General features: G+C 36.1%; 1 protein-coding gene across 1 annotated transcript in view; it reads left to right on the forward strand.

Annotated features, from left to right (window-relative positions):
• The window catches only part of LOC145678735 (C3 and PZP-like alpha-2-macroglobulin domain-containing protein 8), a 1,617,316-nt gene that overhangs the window by 1,357,442 nt on the left and 236,213 nt on the right, over positions 1–23,661 (forward strand). Inside the window, exons 18-19 of the mRNA XM_081749186.1 lie at positions 3,946–4,049; positions 14,188–14,431. Of these exons, the coding sequence (XP_081605312.1) occupies positions 3,946–4,049; positions 14,188–14,431 (348 nt within the window). The remainder of the gene's footprint in view (positions 1–3,945; positions 4,050–14,187; positions 14,432–23,661) is intronic.

Consider the following 23,661-nt stretch of genomic DNA (forward strand, 5'->3'; position numbering starts at 1 on the left):
TGTGAGATCCATTCTCTGAATTTGAGGTGATAGAAATGTAATGTTAAAGTAATTTGGTTCTTGTGTATCAGTCTGGGAAACAGCAAATATCAAGGATCACCATCAATATTGGGCAGGATGTACTAAAGGGCCAAAAGTTTGGAAACGAGTTCCTTGAAGATGGTGATCCCTCTACCTGAAGTGGTAGAAATCAACCAGTTCCAATTTTAACAATTCACCACTGTAGAGCAAACACCATCATAGATAGCGAGAAGTAGATGATCCAGCCATCTGAAATGGTAGAAATCAACCAGTTCCAGTTTTAACAATTCACCACTGTAGAGCAAACACCATCATAGATAGCGAGAAGAAGATGATCCAGCCATCTGAAGTGGTAGAAATCAACCAGTTCCAGTTTTAACAATTCACCATTGCAGAGCAAATACTGCGATAGATAGAGAGAAGACGATCCATCCACCTGAAGTGATAGAAATCAACCAGTTCCTGTTTTAACAATTCACCACTATAGAGCAAACACCGTCATAGATAGCGAGAAAAATGTGATCTATCTATCTGAAGTGGTAGAAATCAACAATTTTCAGTTCTAACAATTCAACACGGCAGAGAAAACATTGTGATACATAGCTAGAAGAAGGTGATCTACCCAGCTGGAGTGGTAGAAATCAATCAGTTCCAGTTTTACCAATTCACCACAGCAACTCTGATAGATAGCGAGAAGATGATTCGTCCACCTGAAGTGATAGAAATCAACCAGTTTCAGTTTTACCAATTCACTACTGCAGATAAAACATTGTGCTAGATAGCGAGAAGAAGGTGATCCATCTAGCTGAACTGGTAGGAACAACCATTTTCGGTTTGAACAATTAATCACTTTGAGAGCAAACACCATGGTAGATAACGAGAACAAGGTGATTCATCCATCTGAAGTGGTAAAAATCAACCAGTTCCAGTTTTAACAATTCACCACTGTAGACCACACAGTGGTAGACAGCGAGAAGGTGATCCATGCGCCGAAAGTGGTAGAAATAAACCATTTTTAGTTTTAACAATTCACCACTGCAGATCGAACACCATGATAGATAACGCGAAGAAGGTGGTGCATCCTTCTGAAATGGTGGCAATCAACTAGTTTTAGTTTTAATAATTCACTACTGCAGACTAAACACCGTAGTAGACAGAGATAAACGATTTTCTGCAATCGATTAAGAATCCCAAGAGTATGATTGACCTCTATCCTTAGCGTTGTAAGAAAATGTATTCTCCCTCAATTTCTAATCAAACCGGAAGTGGCAGAAATCAACTACTTCGGGTTTAACTTTGATCGCTATTGAATTAAAACGGTGATAGAAAAGAACGGCTTTCTGCAATTTAGAACCGAAAGTGATAAAAATCTAATACCCGGTTCAAGTATTGCGAAAACATCGCGACATACAAACCGAAATTCTTCACATAGTGTACATATGATATTGTTACTTGTTACCAATGGTTTTCTCTCAGGAATCATCACTGCACGTACAGATTGCTTATGTGTTGTGAGTTTCCAGCCATATCTCGTCCCTTATTGGTAGTTGAAGAAAAACGAGAACCAGTGAATAGTTTTCGAGTAGGATTATTAGCAAAGACCGAAGAAGTGTACGGAAGACAAAGGTTACAGAAATGAATATACTCGTTATATGAATGTATTTTTTAGTTTAACGTCTCACAGTTATGCATGTTTATTCACCAGAAATCACGTGCACGAAAGGCATACGCGCTAACCACTAGACCAACGATGAGGGCTAAAACTCATATGTTTTTATTTTGAGCAGTAATGGGTCTAAGGGAAAGTTCTATCGCTAATAAATAAAATGGTAAGTTTTCTTCTCTAAGATTGTAGCAAATCGACGTGGCCGAGGTGGCTCAGTGATAGAGCGTTCACCTCTGGTGCTAGGGATCTCGAGTTCAAACCCTGTTCCCGCCAAGTGAACTTTGTATTGGACAAACACCGTGTGCGTGGGTTTCTCGGGGTTCCCCGTTTCCTCCCACTTTCTTCATTCCACCATTTCATTCATTACTCATCATCACCGTCTCCTTTAGCCTAACCGGCATAACCGTGGGACATAAAACTCAAAAATTTCAATTCATTTTTTGTAGCAAACCGATATGAATATTCTTAAGAGCCATCACTGATGTTGAGTATTGTAAAATATTATACTTTCAAAGGGTGGATATTATATGATATAAAAATTAAGACGAAAAATTGTCTAGACTGAGATTATGACATGGATAAGAATTGAGAAGTTTAATAGGATGGAATGAAAAATAAATGAAACAGTTCGAAAATAAGGACAAAACATAATAATATTGGAGATAATTGACAAAGAAAAAGAATTTCGGCAGCACGTTCTTATGGATGTTGTAAAGATATGGAGAAAGAAAAAGAAAGGAGTGGAGTAAGGCAGCTGCGATTGATGGATGGTATTTAAGCTGAAACCCCTAAACGAAAATGAAAGAAATTAGCTTCATTATACATGGAATTTTCTCAACTTATATGAGGAAATGACATAGCAGAAACTCAGTGGCAGAGCGCTTACATGTGTTGCATGGAGACCCTGGTACGAGCCGAGGTCTCATAAAGTGGGTTTTGTGGTGGAGAAACACAGTGTACGTGGGTTTTGTTGGGGTTCTCCCGTTTCTTCCCACTCTCTTTATTTAATCATTTCGTTCATTTCTACCATAATAATCTCCCTCAGTCTCAAGTATAACATGGAACGTGAAACTAAAATGAACTCATAACATACACAGTGCAGCAATTTTGAATCGAGATTGGAGCTGTAGAAAGAAAGAGACTGAACATATAGAATTTCTAACCCTGAATCATTGGAATACTGCCCTTTTGCATCTACCTAGGTATACATCGTTGTGCCCTGGCTATCAGTGCATTGAAAGATGGCTGGAAAACCTTTTGTAGAATGCTGTTGAAAACTCTTGTCGTTATCTTCTTGATGGTTATTACATCATCAAAGTACAAATTTTGAGTGCCGACTTGAGTTTAGGAAATTAAAACCTTTCGTAGGGCAGATCTGAAAATAGGGAGGGTGATACAACACAGATCCCTTTTTGAGACAAAAAGTCTTGCACGATCACTGCCTTGTAACTTGAGTCATTGTCATGGAGGAGATGCCACTAAACATCACCTTGATATTCGGGCTTCACGAGTATAATACATTGCAGTGACTGTTTCAGTATCTCAACGTAAAATAAGGTATTAAATGTCTGCCTATAGCCACAAATTCCTTATACACAGTGCCCTTACTATGATAAAGAAATAAAACAATGAGCAAAAGCTTGATTTTGGATTTTGACTGTAGTTTTTTTTTGGCTTGTGGAGAGGTAGGAGAATTCCACTATGTACTCTGATGTTTTGTCGGTGAGTCATATTGAAAAAGCTATGTCTCATCCCCAGGAACGATATTGAGAGGAAGGTAGGGTCCCTATTGGCGGTACACAGCAAAAAATAAGGTGTTGAAACAACACAAAATGATTACCACTTTAGTGTGTAACTTGTGTGTTAATTGAATACCAAGAACTTCCGAGCATATCAGAAATAATCAGTTACTGGCTATGAAAATTTGCATTAGTTTTTATTGTTTGCTATAAGCATAGCTTTACACAATATATTTGGCATTTGTACCAAGTAAAGAATAACGTTTTGTCGTATTATAATACTAATTTAAGCGTGTTATAATTAGATATATAATCTGCAGTATCTCTCAGATCTAGATTCAACCACCGCCAAATGTTATGCTTGAGAGAGAAGAACCTTTAGTACATGCTGCAAAGGTTTTATGCCAAAATAATAGGTTCATAACAGATATTCATTTAAAGCCGGAGTGTTCGAAACTGTACTACACCATTGAAGTAAAGAAGAATAATGTTCGTTTTACTTTCCTTCTATTTATCTAGGATATGGAACTACAATGATGAAGCTGGATTTTCTCAAGTGTTGCATTTAGAAGTTCCGAAGTCAGTGGTTCCAGGAACTGAAGAAGGAACTCTCTTAATTGCAGGTTAGTAAGAAAATATATCCTTTAAGAGTAAGCAGGAGTAGACACAGCATTGATTACGGTCTTCGCTTTAACATGGCCTATAAACAGATTTCTCAATGTATGTCAGATCTATGAAGTTCCTCGGAAGCAAATCGCACAATGATTCTATGTAAATGACAGATACGTTGCAGTACCATGTAAGTTTCATGGGCATAGCTATACTTTATTACATTAATAATCGATTTTCTTATGGATGGAGTTCTCGAATTATTAATTTGTCGTTTATTGTATGTCTTCATTAAGCCCTTAACCCCCCTCAAACCTCAACCTTTAATCTGAATAATAAACTGACAGACAGACTCGCCTTTCTGTACTCAGTGTTGCCAACAAGTTGATAAAAAAAGTCGCTATATAGGAGATTAAATGATTTCAATTTTGGGTGAAAAGTCGCTAAAAAATATTCGTGTAATTCCGTGTTTCTTTCTTTCTCTCTCATCAAGTATGTGATCGTATATATCAGGTATGTGATTAATTCAAGGCATAATATATCTACGCTAGAAAAGCGTATACGTAAAAATGTTAATCAATCACATATAACAAACAATAATTTCACTTTTAGTACAACATTTATTTTTTTACTTTATTGTCGATTTCACTTCAGCGAAATCAAAAGTGAGTTTACAAAAATGAATAAAAGTAAAAGTCTACACAGAAAAAAAATCACTTCCTATCCCCTTGTACTCAAGTTTCTACAGATAATCAGTTTTCTATCGGTAATGTATTATTTGTGCCTCTAAACTAAAGCTCAGCAAACTAAATGACATTAAAGGTTGGAGTTGGTCCCCGTTTGAGAGCAAGAGATACCAGCAATCAAAGCGGGAATAAGGATATAAATGCTACGTACTTTGCTAGCTCATCAACACTTGCGCTGATTCAAATAAGCAAAAGTGAAATAAACATATATCTGAAGTATTCGAGCTAATAGTACTTGTCTACAGGACTAGTTGCTTCGCAGCACAAAAGTCGCTAGATTTGTAACTAGGTCTCCAAATTGTCATGAAAAATCACCAAAAAAGTCGCTAATCGTAAAAATTATTTTTGTCGCTATTCTGGAAGTCGAATCCCCTAGATTTAGCGACTTTTCCCCCAAATTGGTAACACTGTCTGTACTCATTCTTCATGCAGCTACAAATATCGGTGGTATTAACACCTTCTGTTGTCACAAATTACATTAAGTCCTCGCGAAGCGTGTTTGTACGATTCGATTGCAAAGAATAGGTGAGGTTAAATTTACATTGAAGTTGCATCACCCGAGCGTGAAGTAACTTCACATCGTATTAATCCACTTTCTATTAATTACACACACAACTTTATTGATAAAAAATGACTTACTTACCTTACGAAACATAGCTGAGAAAGCGTCAGCGAGCGAAGGGGTTTAGAAGTCCCGCAGGGTTCGTTTCATTTCACATTTATCACAATGATACCAAGTGACATTACATTACGCTCGGGTGGTACAACTTCAATATAAATCTAACCTCACCCATTACGGAAAGGTGTTTATTCAGCTTCTTTCTTTTAACATGCAAACATTTCATCTAGTACCGTCAGCAACTACTAGATGCCTCCCGACATAATGACATCTAGCAGCACAAACATAAAGCTCTGTCTAAAGAAGCAACGACGCCGCTACGAAAATTTAATTTTCCTTCGGGTACCATTTATATTTTGTGCTATCAAAACGTCAGAAGACCTCGCCTATAAACAATGGATTAGCTTTGATCCAACTATCCCCCAAGAGGATCTACTTGAACACAACTACATAAATCCCAGAGCATTTTACTTCGGAAAGCTCTTTGATATCCTTATATTGTGTAAATGTGCTGAGCAGTGTTTGTTCCAGACTCTCCTAGAACTTCCATCCCTTCTTTCTGAAACCGATAACACTGTATAATGCACTGGTGTTAAACATCTGCAACTCGTATCGGATCTTCTCAACACTTACAAACGTCTTTCCTTAAGCTTAAGCTTGAATGTCGGGGTGAAATTTCTGGAGCCCAATTCCTTAATGTAGGATTGCTAAAAAAAAAGGTTGTCATAATGGGTTATTCAATTGTCTTTGCATGAAAATTAAAGTGATGTGTATCTAATGTTCCCATTCTGATGGCGTAAAACTTACACGACTTGTCCTTTCAGATATAAGTTAATGGTGTGTGGAAAACCCAAGACCTTGAAGATTAGTTTTGGTCTTGGATCTTCACATCGTGGACTGTATTTAGACCAAATTCTTGTTCTCCTTTCTGTACATATATAATATCCACTGACGAAAATTTTATTGAGCAATCTGTTCCGTGATCAGAATACTTGTTACCTCAAAACGTTACATCAATATTACGCATTTTCTAAACAATGGTGGGGATTGTTACTGTATTTCGTATGGCATGGCAATATTTGCGAGGGTTGTGCTTGTGGTAGACTGTCTTGATGTGGATGATTCCTCCGGTTTCTATTTATGACATTTTCGCAATTGAAGGGCGACTGTCGCTAACATTTTATACAATTTCTTGTTTTCATTTTCATCATTGGCAAGTTTGTTGAAACGTTTTAGAAACAGACTTTCCTAGTTTGAAGCAGAAATTTATGCTAAAAGTTTGGAGTTATGCAAAATTCAGTCAGAGGTTACATAATAATTCCCTGACGTTTCTCAAAAAAGTGGTAAAATTGTTGACATGGCGTGTCCTCTATATAGGATTTCCTCGCAATTCTTTTTCGGCAGTGAATCACAAGTTTATGGAATTCTTTTGCCCACTGTTGACTTATTATTTTTAAATCACCGTGTTTGCAATCTCAAAGTATTTTAAAAATACTCTTGAAATAAATGACTTGTTACAGTATGTAATATGAAAAATTTTGAAATAACATACCCACATTACAGTGCAATTCCGTTTCAGTCTAGACTTATAAAACACAAAACGAACCTTGCTGGTATATTCACAACTACTTTGGAGGTACTTCTCACAAATCATCCCAAAAGAGTCCAGTTGCGAGTTTAGAAGATATGATGTCATCAATATGTCAACTGTCAAAGTTGTAGAGTAATTTTCGAAAACAGTATACCCAGACACTGTAACTTCTCACATAGTAAAGATAGAAACATCATTCCTGTTCTAAATTCAAGGGTTTTTATTGCACAATGTAGAAAATAGAACGATGCATTCATACTTGACACATAGTTTAAGATATTTTTTTAACGAATTGGTTATTTTGTTATACAAGGCTTAAATTGACCAAATTTACACTCCACTTTGAACTATATAGTGATGATAAGCAACTTTAACCAACATTAGCTACAGGATCAGCTAATGCTAGAGCGCCATTGAAAATTCACAACTTTTCTCTAAGCTGCTTATCCCATAGAACAAACTTAATCTCTCATTACATTCGCACTTCCCTTTCTGATGAAAGAAGTCTAATGAGAAAGTGCCCAATATTATTTACAAACGGAACAGCGCCTCGATTCAATGCGTTTCATATAAAATCGATAGTCTAGATTTACTCAGCCGAGGTGTTTTAATTCCCAATGAACTTTAAAAATACATCAGCAGTAAACAACATACATCGTTACGCATTGTAGTAACTCCTTTGCAGTGTTCAATTAATATGGTGGAAGTGCAACTTTACAAAAATATTGTATTACGTCGACTAGGGAAAATATTTCCAGTTGGAAATAGAAGTTAACAACTTTATTTATTTCACTGTAGGATAGATTTAGTATCTTACAAGCAGCAGCAACAAACTGCGACTCATCTCCCATTTTTGAGCAGTTAGTTGTAAGCAACGGAATGCGTAGCACTTAAGAATGAGAGAATTACTGAAACTGTGATGATTATGTCAACCGCTATTCCAGAAGACAAAAAAGGGTTTGAAGTAGTCATGTTATCGCCGAAGACACAGATTTGGGTTCTTCTGATATCCTTCGCTCCACCAAACACAAGATTACAGATCATCATGCTGGGAACAAAAACTCATCCGCTAAGATCCACTATATTAAGGGTATTCAAAATGAATTAAATATAACGATAAACTTTTTACACTACAGAATACACTGCTTTACAGAATGAGATATAGTTTTATCCATTTATCGCAAAAGTAAAATCTAAGATTTCAGAAACTTTTCCACAGATTAGGAGCTTAGAGGAAAGTTGTGTGTTTCAAATAACACCCAAGTATCAGCCGATTCTGTATCTAATGCTGGTGAGGGTTGTTTGCTATCACTATATAGTTCAAAACGGAGTGCAAAGTTTGACAATTTACCTCAACAGCTTTATGTGAAGACAATATCCAAATAGTTTATAAGTGCGCAATTCAAGTTCACTATACTTCTGCTGACACCAGCAATCACTCCCCAGCACTTACTTCGAACTTTCATCAAATGAATGACGTGTTATTAAGATTGAGCCATTGTACTGAGTATGAATGGCATTATTATCTATATCCCATACCAACTTTAAAAAGATCTTCATCTCGGCTCTTGTTAATGTACAAACGTTTGTCAAAGATATCATGTATCATGAAAACATTTTAAAACATTCAAACATATAGCCCTATGAGTACTGTGTGGGGCGTGGCTGCGGCAAGGTAGCTATAGAGAATGAAAAGCATGTGAAAGATAATTTGAATCTTCTCCTTCCTGAATTTGTAAATCAAGTAGAAGATTGTTGACTCCATTCCACTTACAGAAAGAGGAAGAGTGAAACAAAGAAAAAGAACATACAGTTCAGAGTGCAAAACAGCCTAGTCTAAAATACAGCGACTACTGTGAGAAAACGGTACCAAACTATTCCACTTTTATTGAAAGTAATTCTACGTTTTACACGTTACTAACTACTAATGTATTGTCTAAAAATAAAATATCATTTTCGCAATGTCCCCTGTCATTTACAATTTAATTGTAGATTACAAACGTGTGCAACAGATTGTAAAATTTGGTGTTACTCATGCAAGTTTCAAAATGAGGACTATCCCTTGGGTCTTTTTCTGATTTGATGAACAGGTCGTTTTTATTATTTAAGAAAATATGTCAACGTTGAAATCTGTTTTAACCTCTACGGTCCCCCAATGCTCATTTGAGTACATTCATTTTAATATTACGTAAATATACGTCGTTTAATTTCAATCGCACCCTTACACGTTTTGCTACTCAAGTACTCATTCGAGAACACATTTAGTGCACTCTAGGTCTATCAGATAGCAGCATTCAGTATACAGTACTAACTAGAAAATATTCAGTAATAATTTTTGGTGCAGTAAAAAAATCGGGTCTGTAGAGGTTAAGAAAGTTTTCGTACGGAAGATAAATATAATCAACAATAAAACAAACATTTCAGTTTATATTTAACATCATGCTATTATATTAATGATATTTTAATTATTTTCTTGTCGCTTTGAAGATCTTAAAATTACAATATTTACAGTATCGAAATTTGTAATAGTAGTTTAGTATTCAAGGAAATTTACACTTAAATATTTAAAAAATATATATTAAAAGGAAAACACATTTCGTACATATGCCTAAATACTTATATATCTGACTATATGTGTCAGGTGTGCATAATACATTATGTTGTTTAGATTATGTTATTAATTTCCTTCAATTCGGTATAATCATAATCAGTGGTCGAAGTGAGACGGTATGCGGTGGTATGCCATACCACATCTGGTTTTTCAGTGATGAAGGCATACCGTCTCTGGTTTTTCAATGATTAAGATATACCGTCACTGGAAAGTAGATGGTAAATACCTTTAATAAATCCATTTATATACACAGTAATTGACAAACAGCTTTGCATGTAAAAAGATTTATTTCTTATGTAGAAATAATTTCTAAGTTTACAACACCGACATTTTTGTTCTATTTTTCTACCTTGTGTTTTTAAAATGTGTCTTCAAAGACTAGTTTATATTTTGATGTGCCATATTGAATTGTTTCTTTGTTATGTATGTGTGTGTGTGTTCTTGCCTTAATGAATATAAATGCCGTATTAGGAGCATGGGCGGATTTAGGGGTTGTGAGCTGTGGGGTACGGACCTTCCGGGTGTTTAGAATACTACGCAGTCGAGTAGGGGATCTGGAGTTCTCCTACGGGAAATTGCTAATATCCTCATTCGGTTTTTGAGCATTTTCGTGTATAATTCTCTATAATACAACATAAGAAGATATATTTATTTCTTTTTCAGGAAGTTAATGGCGGGGGATGAAAATCTCTCCATATGCCCCTCCCCCGTTACTACAGAGAAGCTCTCCAATGGTTTTCAGTCATTATGTAAATAAAAAATGCAATTTTTTATTCAACATACCCTCACTGCATTTCAACATTTAGGTAGCCGGTATGTCTAGTCAAAATCGTAATAAAACATACCGCCTCTGCTTTTTTCCCACTTCGCACACTGATCGTAATGATTTTATCTTTGCTCTGTGTGACGTTACGAATGTTTGAAAATTACTATACAAATTTTGATTTGGGGTATATACACGTGTGTATTGGTGACGTAAATTCCCTAATTGGTAAGTGAAATATTTTGTGAGAAAATATATGTTGGAAACGTGCTTCCTTCTTTACCAGGTGGTCATGCAGTTGATATGATGGAATGTTATGAAAACTCCAAACGCTTACTGCGACCCATTAAATATTATGAGTTTCGAAGACTCATTTCTTGTGGCTTTACTCGGTATGCGGCCATGTAATACCAGATAGTATCGTTTTATTTGTGAACAAGGCAGTAGAGATTATGCTTCTCATTACTGCAAAAGTGATTGGCTTACGAGAGAAACTCTTAACCCTCCATAGCCCGCGTGGTCAATTGTAACATGAAGGCACGCGCACGGAGTCTCACTCTGATATATTTATTTATCTTAATTTTAATGTGTATTTTGTTTTGAAGCGATATTAAAATTGTTCAATATTTTCTTTGCAACGTGTTTGACAATTGTCCTCGTATATTTTACAGCACAAATTCCTTTAACAGTTCTTAGAAAACTAAAATTTCTCTATCCGCGGTGTGTGACTCCGCAGCGCATGATACGGCGGGTTAAGCTATGCGTGAAAAACGTGCTTCACGAACCATTTGTAGATCCTAAACGAATGTTGCTTCCCCCACTACTAATCAAATAAGATTTAATGTTAAGAATATGAACCACTAGAGGAGACCTTTAAGTACTTAAAAGGAAATTTTACTAGATTAAGTGATGCCAAGGTTAAGGAGAGTATTTTCGCAGGCCCACAGATTTGACAGCTACTCAGAGATAAACAGTTCGATGTAATACTAGAAGGTAATGAGGAAGTTGCGCGGGAAGGAGACCGGGGCTTTGATTTCCAGTGGAAAGTTATGCAGTTAATTTACCATCGAAGTAGAGCCATTAGTGCAGACAAGTGAAAAGATGGGCTTAAAACATATATATTAATCGTTGTCAAATGAGAAAGCGCAAGCACAATTGAAGACTCGCTATAGAAAAGAATGTAAGTGCCACCTTGCAATTGTTTCACTTATTTTATTTTTTAAATACGTTTATGCTTTAGTTAGACTTTCATACTTCGTTATACGCTACGTTGTATTTCTAAGCAATAGTATGTTCTATTTTGTGAAGCTTCGGCACAATTTACTATCTTTTGTCTCTACTGTTACAGTAACTTTTGTTTCGTGATACTTACATTGTTTTCTACAGCGAGTATTCAATTCCTATAAATTATCTCTAAAACAATAAATTCATGGTCCGTAGAATATATTCTGTCTCAGCTCCTATCCTCAAATTAAAAGCGAAAGTTGGAAATCAACTTCTAGTTTCATATTGATTCCTATAGAGAAAATAAGAACTAAATCAAATAGAAAAACGGATTTTGCTATGCAATCAGCGTTCCAAGAACAGGTTTTATCTTCAATGTTGTCCTTCAGTTGAAAACAAAAATGATAGATCTATCCTTCTAGTTTTAATGTTGAATCTCCGTAGTATGGTAGTCTATTGTAATCGCTCAACAGGAAACTAAGCTAACTTCCGATTTAAAGAGAGATATGCGGGTGAGAATCATATCTTTCCTTTACACGATGAACGATTTTTAAAAAAAATCCCTTATCTCTATTTGTTTGCGTTTTTGTTCTATGGCGATCAACATTCAAGCCGGAAATGGATATTTTTCACCACTTCCAGTTTAATAGCGAGTTAAAATATGAGATGGAACATATTCGTTTAACATTGAATCAAGTACAAAAATACTACATCTCGATATATATATTGCAGTTTTTGGTCCGGTACCTGTGGACTGACAAACGGTTATATCCGTTGTACAACACTTCCGACACTTACACATAGCATAGTTTGGAAGTTTAATAAATTCATCTAATGTATGTAAAATATATGTATAATTATAAATTATGTATAAATATTATATTTAATACCACGAGATAAGTGGAGTGTGCAAGAGATCTTGATTGTGGCCCATGATCTGGTGAAAAATCTTTGACCCATCGGAAAAGCCACTATAGATTTACTATATAAATAATTCATTCTATATTTACACTGTACGCGCCTTTGGCGTGGGAGACCCGGGTTCGATTCACGGCGGGAGCTCATGTGGTTCGGATTCCACGTTAATCAATAGGTCCACGTCTCATATAGCCTCGCTGCTGAAAGGGACGCTAAACTCAAATCAACTCAACTCAACTCTATATTTACACTGTTAAAGTTAAACAAAAAAAGAAACAAATGTTAAAAGATAATATCTTAAATGTGAAACAACATACCTCACAAGAAGAAACGTAAAATGTCAAGCTCACAATAAATTGCCATATTACATGCTATGAAAACGTGTTTGCTTTTAACCTTTACAAATTATAAACAGATGAAGAACAATCGTTTGGTGGAACATTTTTCTTTAGAGACCAGTGAATGGTAACCGAAGCCCAAAACACAGAATAGATATATATCGAAAAACGAGAAAATTAAATGTAATTACAATCTGTTTAACTTAAAATTTTGTAAGCGAACCATTATTTCTTTGACAAAATATTCAAAATCAAAATACAATGACACATCTCTTGAACAACAAAGAAACGAAATAATGTAATTACAGAATAATCAGACTTCTTTGGAATGGACTAGGCAACACTTATATGTCAAACAAAAAGCCACTTTCAAAAATTGGAAAATAAACGTTCCAAATGGCTTATGCAATAATGTTTGTGCAGGATTGGGCAAATTTACTAAATTAGATCTATTGTAAAATAGTAACCAAACTAGAACTACCACTAGTAGAAAAAACGTTTATATATACTAATGGTAAGGGGCGCCGATCCTGGGGCCAGTGGGCCCGGGCCCTCCAAAGCTCATGTGGGCCCCTATTGTATTTATGAATATACTATATTTGGTATGATTTGAGTTCAATTTGTCTAAAACTCTTCATATATATGGCTTCTGCATCTGAAGCCCCCCCCCCCCCCAATCGGCGCTCTTGCTAATGGTTTGAATCTATAGATTTTCGTTTGTCTAGAACTTTGCAGCAAAATCTTCATTTGTGCAATTTTAAATAGAAAATTAAATCCCTTTAAAATGATGGTTCTAGTTTGATATTAGTAAAATGTACATACTTTTGTTTTCGTTTTCCTTAAACCTTACCTATGTAACTCAAATTCCAATGTTGCATTCTATAATAATATATGATTTTATATATATTTGTGAAGAGTATTATGTATGTAATCTAATTTTAACAGGCAGGGATGTACGCAAGAGGTGGGTCCTGGGGGTCTGGACCTCTGAAATCATGAGTTTTGTTTAAACTTAGACTACTTTTACAGGGGTAAAATTGGATCTGAAAAGGTAAGAGGATGAATGACGTCACGCTGCCTTCCGTGCCTATCTTTGCCCTTGTAATTTTTTAGAAAGCGGAGACGACACAGATACTTTGGAAGTGGGGGAACGCCCTCTTCTCGCGTTCCCCTCACTTTTACCCCTGCTATTAGTGGAAATTTTATAAATTTTAATGTAGTTTATCTTCATATTGAATTGGGACCCGTTGAAAAATCTTTGGACTCCCAAAATAAACTCCTGCGTACATCCTTGTTTAGAGGTATATGAATTCAAACTTACTGGTTTGTACTATCATTCCAGGAGGATTGTATCTTCCAGCGCAGAGAGAAATCTATCGTCCATTGGTGGAATCAACCAGTCTTTCAGCTTCCATTACTGGTTTCGTACCGCTGTTGGTTTTGGAACATCTTGAGTACATAGGCAAAGCATCCGAAAATTACCTCAAAGACGTACAAAATTCTTTAAAAACACAAATTCAACAATTGCTCAACTTCAAAAAAGCTGATGGTTCCTTTGGAGATCACCAAAAGTTGCCAAGTCACAGGTAAATAAGAATCTTGTCACAAATTTTGGACTCTACAGGGTGATCAAAATGCCACGAGAACAATGCTGTATTGATATCTGTCATTTTGTCTTGTGTATTGATATCTGTCTGCCTCTTCTGTGGCATCTTGGTGCTTCCAGTCAGGGATTTAATTTGTAGTATTCTGGAGATATTATACGTTATACATCATATGTTAGTATCCACTTAATATTTATATAGTCCAGCGCAGAGATGGTCATTTTTCCTAACCCTCCCTCACCCTCACCCTCAATTGACGCCCCTCACCCTCACCCTCCATCACACTCACTTTTCATTGACGTTCTCCCATCACCCTCCCTCACACTCACCCTCAATTACTTTATCGCCCTCACCTTCCAACGCCCTCACCCTCAACTACTAAAATGAGGGTGAGATGAGGGTGAGGGCGGCCCTCATGAGGTCAAAATGAGGGAGGATGACCATCTCTGGTCCAGCGTACAGTCATCTTGAATTTACGAAACAGCGAGCGTATACCTACAAAACATGTAAGCACTATATCATTGCTCCCAATTTTATTCAATTTATCCTATAGCAGTATTATATATCAATTCATCCTATATTGTCCATCGACATAAGAGTTTTACATTTTTTTAGTATATGAGTATATAATTTATTAAGCAGCAGGCAAGAGCGCCCATGTTGTGGTTTCCAAGAGGAGATAAGTATAAGCGACTTTTCAAATATAGTTTCATTTTTTGCTGTAACTAATGTAAAAATTCTATTGGGTTTTCGATATTCCCAAGTACAATTTCCTCTAGAAGGGGGCGAGCGCCCCACCTTGCCCCTATCTCCGGATGTGCGCCCTTGCGTACTTCCCTCATATGTGTTCCGAATAAACTTCTTTCCACGTGAAAGAAAGAACTTTATATAAGCGGTCAGAATTTCAATATAGATGGATGTATATAGCATATAGCTGATATACGGTATGCAACGTATGTATACATATGTAATATACGGAAGACTGTTAGATGTCAGACATCCTGCTTCCTGCAGCAGCATGATGTAACATCTAAGCGTAGAAAAGCCTTACGTATGTACAATATGAATAATGTATGCTCCTTACAGAATTCCGCAATAAATATAAGGGTTCTGTATATTTGTACCGGATAACGGATCTTTCTCAGTGTGTATACGAGTACATTGAAGGAGCTCTGAATTTCGTGTTTACCCCGCGTGACAAAAAACCCTTGTTGCGAACCTTCTCTTCCTCAATGACCAAGGATCTTATAAAATACTAGCAGCGTTCACCCCGCTTCGCTGCGGTCACCCCGGAACGCAATAAACTTTGTTACTTAGATAATTTTTACCATAGTAGATTGCAGTAAATGTTAACATTATATCGCCTGTCATTTATGTTAACCCGCCGAGTGACACGGTCATGCGGGTTGCATATAAATACGTTTATTTTTACCTATGATGAACTAACAAAGGATTTGTACGTTATGGACACTTGAATGGTCAATTATCTCAAGACACTGGTAATTAAAAATTAAAGTGATATGATAAAAACCATCTAGGGTCCAAATCCTAATAACCCCCCAAAAATGAAATAAATTGGTTCAGCCGTATTAGCGTGATGAGGTAACAAAGGATTTGTGCGTTCTCTTTTATATATATAGATAGGATCTGCCCTTACAACAAAATCTTGAAGCCATACGTCACAGTTTCGCCACCCCTACTCTGCCCACTGCGCCAAATAGGATCGCAATGTTATGAGCCAACAATCATGGCGGAAACGAAAGTAGCCAATCAGACGTGCCGATGCTCGTTTTTTTTTTTTTTTTTTTTGCTTCATCGGTTTAATAGGATGAAAATAGATATGGTCAGATCCCCTATTTATAACATCCTTGTCAATGACAGTTCCTTCTTACAGTGAGTAAACCATACTACTGTGATTGATATTGTACTACAAGTTCCTTGTATCTATTAGGGAATTACCACCTGTCACTGCAATAGCATGCGACTTCTTGATAGCTCTATGGGTTTCCTTTGAAGAAGGTAAACAATCTCCTACCACTTGACAAGATATAAGTTTGTAGTACTTATATATGTGACTTTCTGCTTCTATAGGTAACAATCAAGGATTAAATTTTGTGGCTGTTCAAATGGAATAAACACTCGCACCAATGTGTTATAGATCCCCACCAAATACTTCAGTTGAAAACGATGCAACATTAATTTCAAATATTTATTATTAAAAATATCAAATACTTATTATTATATTTTTACAGTGCTGTATAGGCCCACTACGTAGTATAGATGGCACTTTATAGATGTGTCTGCTTTGTTTCCAACTTACTAATGAAATTTCCATAGCCGTGGTGTACTTAAAACTCCAGAAAAACACTTTTGTATGATGGTATTAATTTATTATTGTTTCTAATACATTTAGGTATATTATTGCGATAGACTAAATAACTTAAGTTACTTTCTTGCACCAAGATAAGTTCGTCAAGTCTCTAAGACCATCATCAATCATGTTAAACATTACACTGTGCGACATTTAAGATGATGTAGTTCATGACCGATTTTTCTTGTGTTCCTAGATAATTTGGGGATGCTGATCACGAAGTTGAAGTTATTTTTACCCTAATACACCAGGTTTTTGCACAAAAAGCACAGAAACGTGTGAAAATTACGGAATTTGTGCATTTTTGAAACAAATTTAAAAAATTGAAACTCGAGATGAATACAATGTTATTTTCTAAGTGTGTTTCAAAATTATACATTTATATAGTTTTCAAAAATATGATTACGTTTTCTATAGCAAGTCTACTTTTTAATCTACAACTAATTTTCACATATTAGTGTTAAAATATACACATATTTATTACGTAAGCAAGAATGGAAACCCTAGGTATAAATACTTCGATTTTACTTATGGATATTTATGTAGGTTATGATAAATAGCCAAACATATTTCTGCAATGTTATAATCGGCATTGGTGTTATTTGTAGTAACTATAGCAGCAGTAGTAATACTTGTGTATTATTATAGGAACAAATATACATGTAACACAAATGCGTAAATTAAAGAAAAATCGGAATGCACACATTATTCCCTTTTCAGAAGCCATCAAAAATCAGCGAGCATGTTAGTATTCCATCTTCCTTGAGATCTTTTCTCCATAAGTTTAATTGTCTGATGGAATCTCTCTCCGTGTTCCTCACTGAACTGTCCAAGGTTACTTGCTAAGTAACTCAAGTGGCTAGGCTATGCAGGAAATGTAGCTTCACACTCATATTACATCCTAATCGTCGGAAGTGCAATAACATATCACTGACAAGCTCTTCGTAGTTCTCAGCCTTGTTATTACCCTAAAAGTTATTGACCACATTTTAAAACTTGTCCACGCAAGCCGTTCAGCTTCACCCATCGTACTCTCAAACCCTGGATCCATCATTAACTGTATTATCTGTGGCACTACAAATATACCTTCCTTCAGTTTGTCTTGTATCACTTTTGGAACTTATCACAAATGTATTTGAAGCATGCCCTATTTTTGTCCAAAGCCTTCATAACGCCCAACTTTATATGCAGTGGCGGAAGTAAGACACTAGAAGGTTCCACTAATGGTACATGGATAACATTTTTCTCGCCAGGGACAAATACAGTTCTGTTTGGCCACACCTGTTGCTCCCAGTGAAGGGATTTCGCCCTGCTGTCCCATTCACCTAGAAAGCAAGGCATTTTTGTGTAACCAGCCTGTAGTCCAAACAATATACCAATGACCTTGCCTTTAACAAACACTGCATACTCTCGTAATTTTCCTTCATTACTACTGAATGTGCTACAGGAATTGGTATTTCCTTTGTGAAGAAGTACTCCTTTCAGACTTGTTTTATTTGAATCTATAAACAGTCTCCAGTCAGTGGCATTGTATTGAATTCCAAGGTAATGCATTAACCCATTTACATTTGAGCAGTATACCCTGTAGTCTGACTCTGAAAAGAAGGGCAGCAAACCTGTTTGTGATGCCTATACCATGCAAAATATGCTCCGGGCGCAAGCAGGTCCTTTGATTTAACAGTGGAGTCAATAATTTGTGTTTTTCCTTTCGATAAATTGAGGTTTCTGACTAGGTTATTCAGTTCACTCTGTGTGAACTGATGACTAGCTTCTGTTGTCCCTACCGGTACATAAATATCGAATGGTGTTTCACCTTCATCTTCCATGTCGGAGCTACTGTCACATTTGGCAGGTGGGACAGGGATGGGCAAATGTTCGTCGTGGGGAACGGGCCTACTTACTGACGGAAGATTGGGATACACAATGTTCTTCCTCGTTTTCCTACTGTGACCTTTAACTTTCACAAGACAAAAATAGCAGTCAGTGCTATGGTTTCTCTGATGTCTCCAAGCCATAGGTGTGGCAAACGGCATAGATTTCTTTACACCTTTCATCCACAATCGCAATCCCTCAACACAAGTTCGACACGCAATGTGAGGCGTGAAAATCTTGTCTTGATCACCAATATCCATACCAAAGCACGCCAGATACGCTACCTTCACAAACTTACTTATTTTCTGTCGCTGGTTTTCAACAACAAACTTGCCACAAATATAACAAAATGTATCTGGATGATTCACGCAATATCGAGTCACCATAATACCAAAAAACATGCTGTTTCTAACAACTGGAATAGGAAAATCGTAAACAGCTGCAGGAGAGACAAAACAACACTTCAACACTCGACTTTCAACTGTTTGCTACATGTTTTATCACCTGACGTCTCGGTGTTGCCAGTTGCCACACCTGGCGCGGTTGTCAAATGTACGTTTTGTAGATGCACAGACATTATTTTTCTCATATGTGAGTCAACACGTTTTCTGAAATTGTAAAAAAAAAAAAAAAAAAAAAAAAACTGACGTGCTAGGAAAAAAAGAAATACAGATTTGGATTCAGGACAAAAAATGCGATTAGAAACAGTTTTCACATGTGAGTCATAAATGCCATGCATTATAGTGTTGTCTGTGATAACATTCTTTCAACGTTTGATATGTCTGATTATTGATATTATTTTCAGTGAAGTTTGTAGTAGCTTAGAGCTGAAGGTAGTGAATTGCGTATAGTCCTAAGTCGGAAGTTCTATACTTCACTAATCATGTGCATATAGTCCTAGGTTGGAAGTTCTAAACAAATAATCATGCGCATATTGTTCTAAGTTGGAAGTTTTACTCCCCTAATCATGTGCATGAAAGTTCTAAGTTAAAAGTTCTATACTTCCCTAATCACGTGCATATTGTTCTAAGTTGGAAGTTCTATACTCCCCTAATCATGTGCATACTGTTGCAAGTTAGAACTTCTACTTCCCTGTTCATGTGTATATAGTCCTAAATTGGAAGTTCTATATTCCCCTAATCATGTGTGTATATAGTCCTAAATTGAAAGTTCTATACTCTCTTAACCATGTGTGTATATAGTTATCAAGTTGAAAGTTCTATATTCCCCAAATCATGTGCATATAGTTCTAAGACGGAAGTTCTATATTCCCCTAATCAGTGCATGTAGTCCTAAGTTGGAAGTTCTATATTCCCCTAATCATGTACATATAATCCTAAGTTGGAAGTTCTATACTGCCCTAATCATGTATATTGTAAGGATCTCCACATCACGACAAGAGCACATGTCAACACAACACGTGCTATTGATTGTCAACAGCCTAGCAGACAAGGAGCCGACAGGAAAGGCACCGAGGAACGCCGAAAGAAGACGGACCTCACGGAAGGACCTGAAGAGGACAGATAAAAACCGGACCACCGAGGAACCCAGCATCAGTCGACCAACTAATCGCTTAACCATTACCTTCCTATGTCGCTGTGGACTAGGAGCACCTTTTCCTTACCCTATGTCGCACTGGACTAGAGATCCCATCTTAAACTTATAATTCTAATCTAACCTACAACCTAACCTAAGTGTTCTGGAAACTGCCATGAGTGGAAGGGGCGCCCGGCAAAACATTTAATATTCCTTCACTTGGTCATTGAGGAAGAAACATTAAACTAGAAACACTTGTACTTATTATACTTTTGTCATAAAACTTGGCGAAGGGAAAAAGACACCCGGACCATCATTTGACTCTACCTATAAAAACATTGCGATATAGTCCTAAGTTGGAAGTTCTACACAAATAATCATGTGCATATAGTCCTAAGTTGGAAGTTATATATTTCCCTAATCATGTATATAGTCCTAAGTTGGAAGTTCTACACAAATAATCATGTGCATATAATCCTAAGTTGGAAGTTATATATTTCCCTAATAATGTATATAGTCCTAAGTTGGAAGTTGTACACAAATAATCATGTGCATATAATCCTAAGTTGAAAGTTATGTATTTCCCTAATCATGTATATAGTCCTAAGTTGGAAGTTCTACACAAATAATCATGTGCATATAATCCTAAGTTGGAAGTTATATATTTCCCTAATCATGTATATAGTCCTAAGTTGGAAGTTCTACACAAATAATCATGTGCATATAATCCTAAGTTGGAAGTTATATATTTCCCTAATCATGTATATAGTCCTAAGTTGGAAGTTGTACACAAATAATCATGTGCATATAATCCTAAGTTGAAAGTTATGTATTTCCCTAATCATGTATATAGTCCTAAGTTGGAAGTTCTACACAAATAATCATGTGCATATAGTCCTAAGTTCGAAGTTCTATACTTCCCTAATCATGTGCATATAATTTATAATGAAAAAACTTGACATATAGTAATAAATTGTATTCCTTGGAACAGAATATTGCGTATATTACTCGTCACTTTACAAACGTTCCTACTCATTCAGTAAACAGGAAGCACGGTAGTTCAGCAATGGAGCAAGCAACTTTTTAAATAGAATTTGATTTACCAAAAAAAATCATTAAATACTTTTTCTATATGTCGTTGTGTCCGTCCAAGAGACACAATATGGATGACCACCAATTTTGGCCAGGAGGAAGAGGATTACATGTTTGGAATTGAGTTCATTGGTAAATGTGATCATCCATTTAAGCCAAACATATGAACAATCAACAAAACACAGTGTGGAACTACATTACAGTTCCAAACTATATGAATTCAGTACTCAAACTTGAAGCAGTACAACAATAATTTCTGGTTGCGATAGATTAATAAGAACAATGATGGAACCTCTTCCGCGGTCATTGAATCTATACATAAATAAAAAACCTATTACTAGCTATGTCTTATTGTTTCAGTTTTATGGCGATAAAGGCTGAAACCGGAAATGATTAATTTGAACCAGGGGCGGATCCAGGACCGACTTCTTGGGGGGGGGGCGATGGGTTGTCATACTGCTACTTAGAAGTACTTTTAACAGTTTCAAACTCTGGGAGGGTTTTATTTATATATATAAAATAAAAGAGTTTCCTCTTCTGGGCGGGCAATCTCCTCAATCGCCTCCCCTGGATCCGCCACTGATTTGAACCTCACTTGGACTTAATTAATGGTTAAGGGAGGAAACACAACCTACTCTTGGGAAGCTGAATAGATTGAAAAAAAAACTGCTCCTCGATATCTCTTACCAATTATGCTCTACGATCAGTGCCTGATTTACATATAAGCTAAACAAGTTATACCTTAGGGCCCCACTCGCTTGGGGGGACCAAAAAATTTAAAGAAAAAACTGTAATGTAATTTTGAAATAACAAGAGAAAGCTAATAAAATAAAACGCACATACAACAATGGTGTTTTGTATTGTTACGTACTAGGCTTTTATGAAGCAAGTAATAGGGTTCTATTTCTCAGGCCCACTTGTAATGAGGCCTCTGCTATCCAGTCCCGCTTATAATAGAGCCCTCGTTTCGCAGACCAGCTCGTAGAGGGCCCTTGTTTCTATTTAGTCGCCGAGAAAGAAAGCTTGACCTATAACGGGCCCCTTTCAATACCTTATGGCCCCCCAACTAGTTAATATTCAAATTTGAAAATGTCACACCACACCTATATGGATCCTGGAATTTTAAAATTGTCCTTTGTTTATTTGAATGGTAAAAAACGTACAATAATAGTACATAATTCTGAATTACTTAACATTCGTATTTGAAGATGTCGCACTACAGATGATTAAAGTGGCCCAAATCTTGATTTTCCCACCTTTGTTAATTTAAAATGTACTTTTTTTTCTTAGTAGTACACAAATGTTGCAAAATTCTGAGTTAGTTAAAATTCAAACTTGAAGATGTAACACTATAGGTGATCGAAGTGTTCCAATTTTTGACTCTCTTTTGTTAATTTTAATCAATATTTTTAGAGATACATAAAGGTCAAAAACCGTTTTCAACTATTTAAAATTCATATGTGCAGATGTCACAGTACACCTTAATGCAGATAGTTTCCCTTTCATCGTAAGTGTTTTGTGAGAAATAGCTAAAATAAGAGTGTTGGTTTTCAAAGTAGTCCTTTATAACACAAACAGTGAACACTGTCAGACAGGGAACTCAATATAAGAAAATATCTGTAGTCGCATTACTTTCCTGAGGCCAATCTCTTATTATTCCGAACAGTAGAACTGCAAAATATTTCTCCGACATCAAGCGGGAAACTTTTAAAACGAAGTTTATGTTTCAAAACCTAAAATTATTGATCTTAAATATAATAAAAACAAAAGTATTCGAGACATGTATAAAGGGCAAGGGCGCCGATCCTGGGGATCGGGGAGGCAGCCCCCCCCAAAGCTAATGTGTGCCCCTATCGTATTTATGAATATACAATATTTGGCATAATTTGAATGCAATTCTTAAAATTCTCATATATATATATATATCTTCTGTATCTGAATGGTCTCCCCAAAATTTACAGAGAAATCGGCGCCCTTGATAAAGGGATAAACGAATTTAAGAATGATATCAACTTAGCGCTTACGGGTATTTATTAAATATAGGGGACGGGATAATTCTGACGGATACGAATAGTATTTTGAATAAATGGGAAGATTTGTTTGACAATTGGTAAAACACGTAGTGTAAAGAAATTAAGTACATTTATAACAGAACCATATATTCCTAAGACTAACCGAACAGAAATAGAAATTGCTATAAAGAAATTAAAGATACACAAATCTCCAGGTGTAGACAATATTTCTGCCGAGTTAATTTTTAACTGAAGGGCGAAAATTGTTCAAGAAGATATATAAATTAATTCTACTCGTTTGGAACAAGAGCAATTACATAAAGAGTGGA

The sequence above is a fragment of the Thermobia domestica genome, chromosome 2 (genome assembly GCF_964235325.1).
Source record: "Thermobia domestica chromosome 2, izTheDome1.hap1.1, whole genome shotgun sequence".
NCBI classification, from domain to species: Eukaryota; Metazoa; Arthropoda; class Insecta; order Zygentoma; family Lepismatidae; genus Thermobia; species Thermobia domestica.